Source organism: Sciurus vulgaris (assembly GCF_902686455.1).
Source record: "Sciurus vulgaris genome assembly, chromosome: 5".
Classification (NCBI taxonomy): Eukaryota; Metazoa; Chordata; class Mammalia; order Rodentia; family Sciuridae; genus Sciurus; species Sciurus vulgaris.
Window position 1 is genome coordinate 62,716,952 of NC_136465.1, and position 15,527 is coordinate 62,732,478.

Sequence of the window (15,527 nt, forward strand, 5' to 3'; positions counted from 1 at the left end):
AAATTTTGAAATCAGCAAAAACATTCATCTAAACTTGTGTATTTGATCATTCATTTCACTTTTGAGTACTTACTGAATCAGACATTGATAAATGTCTGAGAAAAATGAAGTTTTCTCTTCAGTTCTAAAATGTTCCCATTCTACTAGAAAAGACATACAGATAAGTTTAAAATAATATAATGTTGCTGGGCATGGTGGCAAACACCTATAATCCCAGAAGCTGAGTCAGGAGGATCACAAGTTCAAAGCCAACTTCAGCAACTTAGCAAGGCCCCAAGCAACTTAGCCAGACCCTATCTCAAAATGAAAAGAACTGGGATGTGACTCAGTGGTTAAACTCCTCTGGGTTCAATCCCTGGTACCAAAAAATTAAAATAAAAAAATAATAATATAATCTTATATTTAAGATAATATTTACAGATGAGGAATTAATTATTCTTCTAATATCCTTGAGAGAGCCAGGCATGGTGGTACATGCCTGTAATCCCAGAGCTTGGGAGGCTAAGGCAGGAGGATTGTGAGTTCAAAGCCAGCCTCAGCAACTGAGCAAGGCCTAAGCACCTCAGTGAGACCCTGTCTCTAAATAAAATACAATAAAAGGGGGGACCCCGGGGATGTGGCTCAGTGGTTAAGCACCTTGGGTTGAATCTCTAGGACCAAAAATATATTTCTTTAACTTTATTTTTTATATATATTTTAAATGTGTGTGTATCTCCTAGAGAGACATTTTGGTTTGAAGAGTTAAGAAACTTGAGCTGGCCTTACTGGGTGAGAGAGAAATGAATTTTGTTCTGTTCAAGTCCATTACCTGTTAGAATCAGGTGTTTTTGTTTTTTGGCTTCAAGATAATTTTAAAATATTTCACCCTGATGTGAAAGAATATAATTTTAAACATTTTGGTGCCCAACCTGATTGAAATATGTGTATTTAAATGTCTGAGTTTACGTTCTACCCCTTATGTGTAGTTTGAGCCATCCACAGTTAATATCAACTGTTGGTTTCAAGGGTATGCAGAACTAAACCAGCTTGCATCAATGGCATACTAAGAAAAGATTGTCTTGGAGTCTCCGGGAAAGAGAAACCAATCTGATATGAACAATAAGGCATATTTTCCAGTTTGGAGTCTCTGAGAAAGAGAAACCAATCTGATATGAACAATAAGGCAGGGCTGGGGATGTAGCTTGGTTGGTAGAGTGCTTGCCTTGCAAGCACAAGGCCCTGGGTTCAAGTCCCCAGCACCACAAAAAATAATAATAATAATAATAAGGCATATTTTCCGGTTTGTGATAGCAGCATTTTTGGGATCATAGGGACTAGTGTTAGGATGATCCCAAAGCTAAGAACAGCAGAGCAAAGAGATGGGAAAGATCTGGATCTCTGCTAACACTCTGGAGTCACAGAATCACTTAATCCTGATAAGAGCTCCTGATTTCTGAACTTCATGTTATGAGAAAGTTAACTTATTTTAAGCCAGTTTGATTGAATTTCTGTACTTGAAGTCAATGGCATCCCAACTAGAACTGAATTTAGTACTGGGGGAGGGCTGCTTGCTTTATAATAGATTATAAAGTATGGATTTAATTCAAGGAAAAAGAGCAGTAAGGACCCTACTGTTCCAGATGGGAGGCTAACATCTCTTTCATGGGCCGTAGACTATTTTTCATGAGGCTGTAGTCTTTGGAGAAATTACACAAAAAATGCAGGATTTTTAGAGTGCCATGCCTATTTCCTGCTTAGACCTGAGAAAGATCTTTTTTGTTCTTATTTCTTTTATTACTTTCTCTCTGTTCTTTCTCTAACAAATTATCCTCTATTCTGTTTTGTTTTAGTTATTTTTTCACTCTTCTGCTTTCCTCTGTTCACTTTTTGACTATTTTAAACTTTTTCTTTTGCATTCCTATCCCATTCTTTTCTCTTAGCAAACTGTATTTTTACCATCTTTTAGAACTATTGAGTTTAATTCCTGCCCCCACCATTCATGTTACTGCAGCTACTAGTACTGTGGATGGTGTAGTTGACAAGTGCCATTCATTTTATTGGTACATCTAGTTCACAGCTGCTTAATGTTGTTGCTGTTGGTCATTGCTGGCCCCACAATAATTCCAATAATTCTTTTTGTGGTAATTAGTGTTGTAGATATCATAGTAGGCACCAGGCATTTATTTTAATGCTGCATATAATTTGCTAGTCATTGCTGTTATTAATTTCCCCCTTTTCTGAGAGGTGCTGGCAAATGACTGGGACACTACAAGTTCACAGGGTAGAGACTACTGATGAGTGATACCCACAATCCAGCCAAGAGACAGTACACCTTGCTGTACACACAAACTAATCCTGCTGAAATTTCAGCAGTGCTTTAACACAGAATAAGGGAGACAAAACCCACAAACTGACAACCAGGCCCCAAGTAGGAATGACTAAGAGCAGCCCGTAGGTCCCAGTCACGGACATCTGCTTCTATAGCACAAAATGGAGGTTCCAAGATGATGTCTTGGAGTAATACACAATGTTGCAGCAGCTCAAGAATGAATTAAATCAGTTTCGCAGTGTAAAATTGAGAGGCATTGGAGGTTGAAATTAACACTTACATTATGTTGAGCCTAATTGTTGAAGCAAAAATATACCAACAACACAGAACTTAACTGCAAAAGAAATAACTACTCACCAAAGGACTCCACAAGTGTCAGGGAGATAGACAACATCACTCTATATAAAAACCATGTAAAGATGCATTAAGGAAAGAAAACTATAGACCGGTATCACTGATATGAACATAGATGCAAAAATTCTGGATAAAATATTAGCAGTCCACTTTCTAAACCACATTAAGATTGTACACCATGATGAAGTTGGATTCATCCCAAAGATGCAAGATTGGTTCAACACACATAAACCAATAAAGTAATTCATCACATAAGTAGAACTCAGAACAGAAATCACCTGATCATCTCAATATATACAGAAAATGCCTTCAACAAAGTCCAGCACCTGTTCATATTATAAAATGCTGAAGAAAATAGAGATAAAATAACTTACCTCAACATCATAAAGGCAGTATATGACAAACCCAAAGGCAACATCATACTGAATGAAGAAATAAATGAAAGCACTTCCTGTAAAATCAGGAATAAGACCAGAATGTCCACTTCCACCATTTCTATTTTGTAGTTCTTGAAACTTAGCACAAGCAATCAGGAAAGAGAAAGGGAAAGAAATAGGAAAAGAAGAAAAACTGGTGATGACATGATTCTATAATTAGAATTCAAAAAACTCCACCAGAATACTTTTAGCACTGATGAACAACTTCAGCAAAGTAATAGTATACAAAGTCAACATATAATGATCAGTCTTTCCTGTATTCCAATAAGGACTCTCCAATAATGAATCTGCTGAGAAGGAAATCCAGAAAATAATTCTATTCACAATAGCCTCAAAAAAAAAAAAAAAATCACCTTGGGGATATATCTAAGGATGTGAATAACCTCTACAATGAAAATTACAGAACACTGAACATGATCCTAGAAAATACAGAATTAATATTGTCAAAATAGCCATATTACCAAAACAATCTACAAATTCAGTGCAATCCACATGAAAATACCAATAACATTCTTCAAAGAACTAGAAAAAACAGTTCTAAAGAATAAGAGATCCAGAATAGCCAAAGCAGTAATAGTGCTAGAGGCAATACCTGATCTCAAATTATACTCTGTAGCTATAGTAACAAAAACAACATGGTATTGGCATCATAACAGAGACAAAAAACAATTGAATAGAACAGAAGACAGACAAATCCACATATAAACAACAAAAGTGCCAATTACATAACAGAGAAAAGATAGCCTTTTTAGCAAATAATGCTAGGAAAATTGGATATCTCTATATAGAAGAATAAAGCTAGATCCCTCTCATCTTAGAAACTTTGCACTGCTATAAGAAAAAAGGCTGAACACTCCAACATGTTGACATAGGCACTGACCATTTTAATAAGATTCCTAAAGCTCAAAAATTAAAACTAAGAATCAATAACTGGGATGGTGTCAAATTAAAAAGCCTTCTGCCCAGCAAATGAAATAATTGAAAGTGTGAAGAGAGAGCCTGAAGAATAGCAGAAAAATCTTTGCCAGCTATTTTTCTGACAGGGAACTAATATCCAGAATAACTTAGAAAAAAAAAATAACCCAATCAAAAAATGGGCAAATGAGCTAAACAGACATTTCTCAAAAGAAGAAATACAAATGATCAACAAATATATTTTAAAATGTTCAACATTCTTAGAAATCATAGAAATGATTTTTTTAAAAAAATACACTGATATTTCATCTCAGTCCAATTTTCAGAATGGCAGTCATCAAGAATACAAAGAACAATAATTGCTGACAAGAATGTGGTGGGAAAAATACAATTACATGTTCTTGGTGAAACTGAAAATTAGTACCTGTACTTTGGAAAGCAGTATGGAGATTCCTTAAAAGGCTAGAAATGGAGCTACCAAATGACCCAGCTATTCCACTCCTTGATATTTATCCAAAAGATCTAAAATCAGCATACTGGGCTGGGGTCGTGACTCAGTGGGAGAGCACTTGCTTAACATGTGTGAGACCCTTGGTTAGATTCTTAGCACCACATATAAATAAATAAGTTAAAGGTCCATCGACAACTAGAAAAAATATTTAAAAAAAATAAAATCAGCATACTATAGTGATGCATGCATATAGATATTTGTAACAGTACAATTCATATTAACCAAGGTGACCATCAACAAATAAATGCATTAAAAATGTGGTATGTATAAACAATATAGTTTGACTTCGCCATAAAGAAGAATGAAATTATATCATTTACCAGTAAATGAATGGAATGACAGAACATCAGCCTAAGTGAAATAAGCCAGACTCAGAAGTTCAAGGGTCAGACATTTTCTCTTATATGTGGAAGCTAGAGAGAGAGGTGAGGGGATCAAAAAATTGTGTGGGGGTGGCAATTTCATGAAAGTGTAAGGAAGACCAATAGAGTAGAGGAAAGGAATTTAGAGAGAGGGAGGAAGGAAGTCCTAGGGAATGACATCTACCAAATTAGACTATGTTCTATACAAATATACTACAATAAATCCCTCATATATATGTATACACATATATATGTATATATACATATTTATAACATACTATAAAATAATAATACTAAATAGAAGGGACATCAGAAGAATAGAGCAAGTTGATTCAGAGCCAGAGGGAAAGGGAAGGTACTGTTTAGTGAAATGGATGGAATTATGTGCATGTACAAACATGGCATAATGAACCCCACTATTATATATAATTATAATGCACCAACAAAAATAAGTTTAAAAATAAAGCAAGGGGGAAAGAAACTTATAGTTTCAAATTGAAATCCAGTAGGCAAAGGCCATTGTAGATTGATATTTGTTATGACAAGATCTCAGAGACTTGTTGCCGTGAGACAGAAATTCTTCAACCATTGTCTGAATAGGATCTCTTGGTTACTACTAGTCTTAGGAATTTTGAAGGCAAAGAATGCCAGCTACTTCATCCTAGAAGGATACATTTTGTACTGAGGACCATTTAACACACCATTATTGTGTCTTTTTTTGTTTTCTGAATTAAACTGTAGTTTTCCTTTTTTTTTTTTTCCTCCACCACTGTATTTTGGGTATGGATAATTTACTCTTTTAACTTTTTGCTGCCTGAATGGATGTTGACTATACAGCTCTTTAGCCAGACTTAATAGAAACGAAGGCATACCACAAGCATCTTGGATCAGGAGTTAATTACAGTAATTAGTTGATTCCGTTCTCTGGTAAACTAAAAGTACTTTTATGGGCATGAGCATTTTTTATTGTATACATATTGGAAGAAGGGTGTGTATAAATAAAGGGTAACCAAATGAATGGACTATAGCAGACTGCAGTTTCCTAACAATTCTAGATCATCTTACAGAACTCAAACCATTCTTTGACCCATTCCCCTTGCTTTACTGTTATACTAGCACAGTAAGCCTAGACAAGATAGTTGAGAACACAGCATGACATCTGCTTGGAAATACTGGAAAGGTGAATTCTGTGTCCTCATGGCTATGAGCAAGGAAACACATAGACCTTATTGTTGCTATAAACCCTTTTATGACCATAAAGGAAACAAGAAGTGGGTGAAGATAAAGCCTATGGTGAAGGGGAAAAAAAAAAGAGTTCCTGATGTTGAGGAGCTAAATTTCCTATAGTAAACAGCATAATGCTCTCCCAGAGACATTCTAATCTCCATAACCTGTGAATATGTTACCTTATGTGTCAAAAGTACTCTGCAGATGTGACCAAGTTGACAGACCTTGAGATGGGTGAGTATCCTGGGTTATCTTGATGGGCCCAGTTTAATCACATGAGCTCTTCAAAAGTGGAAGGGGAAAGTAGATCAGAAAGAAGAGATGAAGGGGAAAAAGTTTTAAGTGGGACTCAGCCTGCGTTTGCTGGCTTTGAAGATGGGTAGACGTTAAGGAAGAGTCAAGGAATATAGGTTACTCTTAAGAATCTGGGAAAGGCCCTCCGCTAATAGCCAGCAAGGAAATGAGGATCTCAGTACTACAACTACTATTAATTAAATTCTACCAACAATAAGAGGGATCCCCCTAGAACTTCAGAAAGAAAAACCATCCAGATGATCCTTTGATTTTGGACCAGTGAGATCCATGTTGCACTTAATACATAAATATTACAAATTAATGCTTTTAATTCAATCAAGGCTATGATAATTTGTTAGAGCAACAATGGAAAACTCGTGTCAGCAAATTTCTTTTTAAATTTTATTGAATACCAATTTATCTTAGGGGTTCTTTGTTTCATTTAATATACAGTAGTTCCTCCTTATCCACAGTTTTACTTTCCACAATTACTATGGTTCAAAAATATTAAATGAAAATTTCAAAAAATAATTCATAATTTAAAATGCAGAGTGTTCTTAGTAGCAGGATGAAATCTCATACCATACTGTTCCATTCTGCCTAGAATATGAATCATCTCTTTGTCTAGCATATCCACACTATGTATGCTACCCACCCATTGGCCACTTAGTAGCCACCTCAGTTATTAGATCAACTATTGTAGGGTTACAGTGCTCTTCCCCAAAATGCAAGAGTAGTTACGAGTTTGTCAAAGAAATTGTAAAGTGCTTCCTTTGAGTAAAAAGGTGAACGTTTTCAGCTGAATAAGGAATGAAAAATATGCTGAGGTTGCCACAATCTATAAGAATGAATCTTCTATTCATGAAATTATAAAGGAAAAAATAAATACATGCTAGTTTTGCTGTCACACCTCAAACTGCAAGAGTTATAGCCATAGGGCATGTCCCAAATAAAACTCTCTTTGCATTTATTTTAGCCTCATTTGTGATTTTGTGGTTCACAAGATTCAGAGGTGCTGCCATAAAACATTGCGACATAAATTTCAGTGTGTCTGAATAACTTCAGAAAGCCAAACTTTTTAAAAAATATAATTTTTAGTTGTTGTTGGACTTTTATTTATATGCAGTCCTGAGAATTGAGCCCAGTTTCACACATGCTAGGCAAGTACTCTACCACTGAGCCACAACCCCTTCCTTGAAAAGCCAGACTTTTACACAACTTTTTAGAGTCAGAAATAATTCTAAAAACTATTTTTTAAATCATTTTTTGTCATCTAAATCATATTTAGGCCTAAACTTTTTTCAAATGTAATATTGAGAATACACATTGAAACCTAAGAGATACTAGTGTGATTCCTAATACAGAGCTCCAGGGAATATTTTCTACTTTAATTTACAGTAGTTTGGTAGCTCTAGGTCAGATTTTTATTATTTTTTCATTCCATTCACTTCCTTAAGATGATACAATGTTTAGCCAGCAGGTGACTAGGTAAAATAAAAATTTGGCCCAAACTATCAGTGATGCCTCTGTTGAAAATCCCTGCTCTGGGGTTTACATTATATGTATTTATCACAGTGTATTTTCAAATAATGTTATATTTACTTGTTTAAGAATCTCACAACTGTATACTCTCTTCTGGCCTCTCGCCCCCATCTTTTGTGGTGTTATTAGTGTTTCTACATGAGAATTCCCTCTAGGCATTGCTCAGAAAGTTCATGTTTTCTAAATCTCAGGAAAAACTGATTGAAAAATCACTTTAAAAAATGGAAGGTTTTGTAACTCCTCTGTGAGAATTCACCCTTAAGGGTCAGCATAGAGCTCTTGGTGGTTAACATAGTGATAACAAATTGAAACAAGAGCAGGAAATGCTAACATATGGAGTCATAAGTGAAGGGTAACATCTCTAGGAACTAAGAAGTAAGTGATTCTGCAACCTAGGTGCCCTTCAGCAGATGAATGGATAAAGAAATTGTGGTATAAAGAATGAAATTATCGCATATATATATATGCGATATATATATATATATATATATATACAATGGAATATTACTCTGCCATGAAGAATGATAAAATTATGGCATTTGCAGGCAAATGGATGAAATTGGAGAATATCATGCTAAGTGAGATAAGCCAAACTCAAAAAACCAAAGGACGAATGATCTCGCTGATAAGCGGATGAGGACATATAATGGGGGGTGGGAGGGATTAGCGTTAGGGTTAGGGTTAGGTTTAGTGTTAGGGTTGAGGAGGGTGGCAAGAATGGAGGAAGGAAGGACTGTATAGAGGGAAAAGAGGGGTGGTAGGGGTGGGGGGGAGGAAAAACAGAATGAATCAAACAACATTACTCTATGTAAATTTATGATTACACAAATGGTATGCCTTGACTCCATGTACAAACAGAGAAACAACATGTATCCCATTTGTTTACAATAAAAAAGTTATTAAATAAACTGCAGACTTATAAGGGAAAAAAAAGAATGAAATTATCAGGCTGGGGTGTGGCTCAGTGGTAGAACGCTTGCCTAGCATGTGTGAGGCACTGGATTCTATTATCAGCACCACATAAAAATAAATAAAATACCGGTCCATCAACATCTAAAAAATACATTTAAAAAAATAATGAAATCATGGCATTTACCAGTAAATGGATGGAACTGAAGACTATCATGCTAACTGAAAAAAGCCAACCCTATAAAACCAAAGGTCCTGATATGTGGATGCTGACTTATAATGTGGGACAAAAATGGAGATTCACCAGATTGGAGTAGGGGGTAAGGGGTAGTATGAGGAGGGAGGGGGAATGGGAAAGACAGTAGAATGAATCAGATGTAACTTTTCTATGTTCATATGTGAATACATGACCAGTATAACTCCACATCATACAACCACAAAAATGAGAAGTTACACTTCATGTATATATGATATGTCAAAATATACTCTGTCATATTTAACTAAAAAGAACAAATAAAAAAATTTTTAAAGTGGTTAAGATCTAGTCAGCTACATGTTACTGTATCATGACCACATTTTGTCATGTCTACCATTTACAGTTGGTGGTACTTACCAATTTTAATATGCTTATGTGCATAATACACTTCATACAGATTCTGTGAGAATCTAAATGAATTTTTAAAACATGATTTTTAAGAACATCTTTTCTTCTGTGGTACATACCTTTACTGGGTTCTGCAGTGTCTGCATTGCAAGTAATCACTTGGAGTCACATTTCTGTCATCTGGTGTGGCAGTTGCTCCTGTTACTGTTCCTGAGCAGGCCTTATAGAACACTCTAATCTGCCAGTTTGGGGGGAGGGTTTTATATTTTACATACTTAAAGTGAATCTTGTTATACTAGTAAAATCAGAAGTGTCTGGACTTAGCTAATATTTTCTGAAAATGATTCGTAGTTTTATTTACTACTAAGCTAACAGTCAATAATCAAACATTAGCTTGTTTCTCCCAGTTGTAATTTAGATCCCTGAAGAACAGAGGATGACCCTAATGATCAAGCATGGTTGTCTGTCTGTTATAGGTATAAAGATACATATAGTGAAGTAATAGAGAAAGATATTTCATTTATGAAATATACATTCTTCCCTCTCTAACACAATTAACAAGAACTCGAGTTCTGGAATCTGACAGACTAGAGTTATCATGTACATGCATAATCAGGGATGTTGTAAGTTCATTTCCAGCCCAGTAAAACAAGAACAAATGTTTTGGTTTCCAGTACATAAGTGCTTGTCTACATTGTACTCTGTAGTCTGTTAAGTGTGTGATACTATCATGTCTTTTAAAAATGAACATACCTTAATTTTAAAATACTTCATTGCTGAAAAATATTAGCAGTCAGGGTCAGGGATATAGTTCAGCAAAAGGGCATTTGACCTATCATGCTTAAGACCCTGGGTTTAATCCTCAGCACTGGGGGAAATTTTTTTAACCATCATCTAAGCCTTCTGAGAGTTGTAATTTTTTTTTTTTTTTTTTTTTTTTGCTGATAGAGGGTGGGTCCTACCTCATTGTTGATGACTGCTGACTGACCAGGGTGCTAGTTGATGAAGGTTGGGGTGACTGGCAAATTCTTAAAACAGGTTTGCCATACGGATTGATTCATCTCAGGAAAGAATTCTCTGTAGCATGCAATGCTACTTGATAGCATTTTACCTACAGTAGAACTTCTTTCAGTATTAGTCCTCTCAAACCCTGCTGCTGCTTTATCAACTGATTTTATGTCATAATCTAAATCCTTTTTGTTATTTCAATAGTGTTCACAGAAACTTCACCAGGAGTAGATGGCATCTCAAACCACTTTCTTTTCTTATAAGATGCAATTCCTCATCCATTAGAGTTCTATCATGAGATTGCAGCAATTCATCTTCAGGCTCAGCTGCTGCTCTGCTTTAGTTCTCTTGCTGCTCCCACCACATCTGCAGTTACCTGCTCCACTAAAGTCTTGAACCCCTCAGAGTTGTCTGTGAGGGTTGAAAGCAATTTCTTCCAAACTCCTGTTAATAATGATAGTTTGGGGCTGGGGATATAGTTCAGTCGGTAGAGTGCTTGCCTTGCAAGCACAAGGCCCTGGGTTTGATCCCCAGTACCGCAAAAAAAAAAATAAAAAATAAAAAAAATAATGATAGTTTTACTTCCTCCCATGAATCACAAATGTTCTTAATGGTTTCCAGATTTTCATTTTGTTTTGCCAAAATTCATCAGGCAGAATCACTATCTGCAGCATCTATAGCATTACAAAATTATTTATTAAATAATAAGACTTGAAAGTCAGATCCACACACTTGCAGAATGCAGGCATGAAAACAACATTAATTTCATTGTACATCCCCATCAGAGCTCGTTGGTGACCAGATACATTGTCAGTGAGCAGTAATATTTTAAAAGATTCTTTTCATGAGCACTAGTTCTTAACAGTGACCTTAAAATATCAGTAAATGATGTTGTAAACAGATAGACTGTACTGAGGCTTTGTTAACCCATCTACAGAGCACAGGCAGAATAAGTTTACTGTAATTCTTAAAGGCCCGAGGGTTTTCAGGATGGTAAGTGAGCTTTGGCTTCAACTTGAATAGCTACATTCACGAATAACAAGAACACCCTATTGGATCTCTGTATCTAAAAGTCCTAGATGGCATCTTCTTCCAATATAAGGCTGTTTCATCTACATTGAAAATCTGAAGTTAGGACCTTGCTCTGAATTAGATTTTGGCTTACAGGAATGTGGTAGCTATTGATCTGTCCAAACTACTGAAACTTCATACCAGCAATAAGATTATTTTTTCTTATTCATGTGTTCACAGAATTGGCACTCTTGATTTTCTTCTTTCAGACATTTTACCTTTGTGATCAGAACTTGGCTGTTTGGTACAAGAGATATAGCTTTCACCCTATCTCAGATTTCAACCTACCTTTCTCACTATGCTTAATCATTTCAAGTTTTTTATTTAAACTAAAAAGTGTTCCAGCTCTTCCTTTCACTTGAACCCTTAGAGTCCACTGTAGGATATTCAGTGACCTAATTTCAATATTGTTGTGTCTCGGGAAATAGACCCAAGGAGAAGGAGAGACTAAGGAACAGTCAGTCAGAAGAACGCATTTATCACTTAAGTTTACCATCTCATATGGGTGTAATTCTGGCACCCAAAACATTTACATTAGTAACATTCTAGATCACTAATCACAGATCACTATAACAGATATAACAAAATGTAAGGGTCTGCAATATTGAAAGAACTACCAAAAAGTGACATAGATGCAAAGTAAGCAATGCCTTTGGGAAAAAATGACACAGGCTTGACACGACTGACACAGACCTTTAATTTGTTTTTAAAAAAAAAAGCATGTATCTGCCAAGGCATAATAAAATGAAATATGGCTGTGTAATTCCAACCCTGTCACCTTGCTACTTTGGCACCTTAACTTTTTGAACTTTATTTTTCTCATTTTAAAAAAACCATATATAAAAATAACAGTAATAATAACTTCTTGGGGAATTGAGAACAGATTATAAATGCATGTAAAGCTTAAGACTTTGTAATGGGTATATCAGCAGTATTCAAGAAACGTTCATTCTTATTAACAGCCTATACAAAATGTGGTCTGTAAACCCTAATCGTGTAATCTTGAATTTGATCTTTTACTTGAGGAGGTGGGTACCAGGGATTGAACTCAGGGCCACTTTAGCACTACCCACATCCCCAACCCTAATTTATATTTTATTTAGAGACAGGGTCTCACTAAGTTGCTTAGCACCTCGCTTTTGCTGAGGCTGGCTTTGAACTCTCTATCCTCTTGCCCAGCCTCCTGAGCTGCTGAGATTATAAGCATGCGCCCCCTCGCCTGGCTTGAATTTGATCTTCAGATGATTTACATTCTAACTTCTTTTACAGTAGTGACCCCTCTAAATATTATCAACACTTTCCTTGCTTTCTAACTGTGGCGAGATGAAATATTTATCTTCCTATTTAACTATGACCATTATTTGTTTTGATTTAGGTCAGAGATGCGTGAGAGAAGAAAACATGGAAGAGAACTTGAAGAACATTTCTGCTTTTTAGCACTTCCTCAGAGTGATGTGTTAGAGATATATCAGAATGGGATAAGTACCAAAGCATCTACATTGAAGATATTAGGAAATCCTCATCTTGGAATTTATATATTTAGACATGTTGATGTTGCCTTGAATTATGCTCATAGTCGAAACATTATGGTAGAGAACATTATAATTTTTAAGGTAAGGAGCATAAAAATATTAAATATATGGACAGTTTGCTTTAAATTGCCCTGAACACATTTTCTTTTTAGTATAAATTCTTAGTATTTTTTATTGAATTATATAAAATAATAATTCTTTTTATCTTCATCATCATTTGGAATTTACCTCTATTTCTGACTCTTCACTTGATTGTGAAGCACAAAGCAAAACTCCAAGGAGGCAAAGGAAGCCATCATCTTTGTATTTCTTTTTCTAGACTGATTATCCCTCCTGCTTATCTCTTTTTTTCAACTATAATCAGTACCTTAGTGGTTTAAGTATCTTCTTTTGAAACACTGTAGTATAATTTTAGTGAAAGCTAAAGTTATTTAACTTTTATAGTTATTTTAGTTAGCAGTATTATATCAATGGGAATTTTTTCAATAATTATTTCATAGTTATTTAAGATGTTAACTTTAGGGAAAACCAGGCATGGGATATATAGGACTCTCCAAATTCTCTGTGTGTGGTAGAAGAAAATAGCTACCTTGTAAATATATACCTTAGTGCATGGTGAAGTTATCATATATCCTTTCTCTGTAATACAATACATCTATTGCCATTAGGTTTACATAGAGTTTTAAAAGATGCTTATAGTTATTTTAAATATTTAAAAAATTAAGATTAAAAATTATTTATGGGATGATATATAAATGTTTGGGATTAAAAAAAGACCAAAAACGAATGCATTCAACTGTTATTGGTGATAAACTAGTTCATGACAATATGGAGAGTGCTCTGTTCTAGTTTTCTTAATATATTAATGTGTGTATAAGTATTTCTTTCCAACTTTTATTGTGGTAAAATGCACATAACGAAATTTACTATCTTAATGGTTTTTAAGTGTACAGGTCAATGGTTTTAAGCATATTGATAGTTATGCAGTCTTTACTCCAACCCATCTTCAAAACTTGGCTTGCACACCAAAACACTATACCCATGAAACAATAACTACAGTTCTTCCCTCCACCAGACCTTGTCAATTTTACCATTTTACTTCCAGTGCTTCATATAAGTCGGATCATGCGGTTTTTTTCTTTTTATAACTAACTTAATTTTCTTTGCATAATGTCCTGTCCCTTTTGTCTGAATTTCCTCCATATTTTGTTTGTTCATTCATAGTCAGTGGACACCTGACTTGCTTCCACATGTATATGTAGATATGCATGGTACTACGGATTGAAGCAGGGATGCTTTACCACTGAGCTTTATCCACAGCCCTTTTAATTTTTCTATTTTGAGACAGAGTCTCACTAATTAATTTGCCCAGGCTGGTGTTGAACTTGCAAAAACCTTTGCCTCAGCCTTACAAGTAGCTGGAATAATAGCCATGCACCATCACAAGTATACCCAAAAGTAGAATAACTGGATCATATGGTAATTCTAAAATAATTTTTAGAGGGTACTATGGCACTTGGCCACTGAGCCACATCCCCAGTCCTACTTTGTATTTTATTTAGAGACAGGGTCTCACTCAGTTTCTTAGTGCCTCACTTTCTGATGTTGATGTCACAAAGTTAGATCTTTACACATTCTGTGTTCAGAAACATGAGCTAATAATTATAATACATGAGTCCCTGAAATTATGTAAAAACCAAAAATGTGAAATTGTAAGCCAGAAGTACTATAATACTAGCTTTTAGACTAATAGTTGTTTAAGTGTATTAATCCCTTAAATTATGTAGAAAAAAAGTGGAGTTATGCACCATTGTTACAGTAATACTTGTTTCTATAAATTGCACGTGTTTACCTTTTCCTGAGATCTTTATTTCTTCATAGATCTACAAATTACTGTCTAACATCCTTCTATTTTGACCTTCTATACACCCTTTCACAGGGCAGTATAGTGGTAACAAATTCCCTTTACTTTGGTCTGTCTGGGAACCTTGGAAGCAGTTTTACCAGGATTCTTGGTTGATAATTTTTTTTCAGCATTTTGAATATGTTAGTCCACTGCCTTCTGGCTTCCCAAATTTCTGGTGAGAAACCTAATTATTTTATTAAGTATACCTTGTATATAATGATTTATTACTTTCATAATTTTCTCTTTGAATTCATTCTGCATGGAGAGTCCACTGGACTTCTTGGATATTTATATTCATGTCTTTACAAAAATTTGGAAAATTTTTAGCCATTATTTCTTCAAATACTCTCTTCCCTTATCTCTCCCACACTCTTTTTTAGAGTATTACAGTGTGTGTGTGTCAGGTTGCTTGAATGGTGATCCATGGGTCCCTAAGGCTCTGTTTGCTTTTCCTGAGTATTTTTTTTTCTGTCCGTCAGATTCAGTGATTTCCAACTTCCAACCTTCAAGTTTACTGAATTCTGCCTGTTTAAAACTGCTTTTTCCA

At 35.1% G+C, this 15,527-nt stretch overlaps 1 protein-coding gene across 1 annotated transcript in view; it reads left to right on the forward strand.

The window, feature by feature from the left end:
- LOC306661324 (testis-expressed protein 15-like) overlaps positions 1 to 15,527 on the forward strand; it is a gene marked incomplete at its 5' end in the record, with an annotated part of 44,083 nt that overhangs the window by 12,300 nt on the left and 16,256 nt on the right. The window contains 1 exon segment of the mRNA XM_079140214.1: positions 12,918 to 13,155. Coding sequence (XP_078996340.1) covers positions 12,918 to 13,155 — 238 coding nt within the window.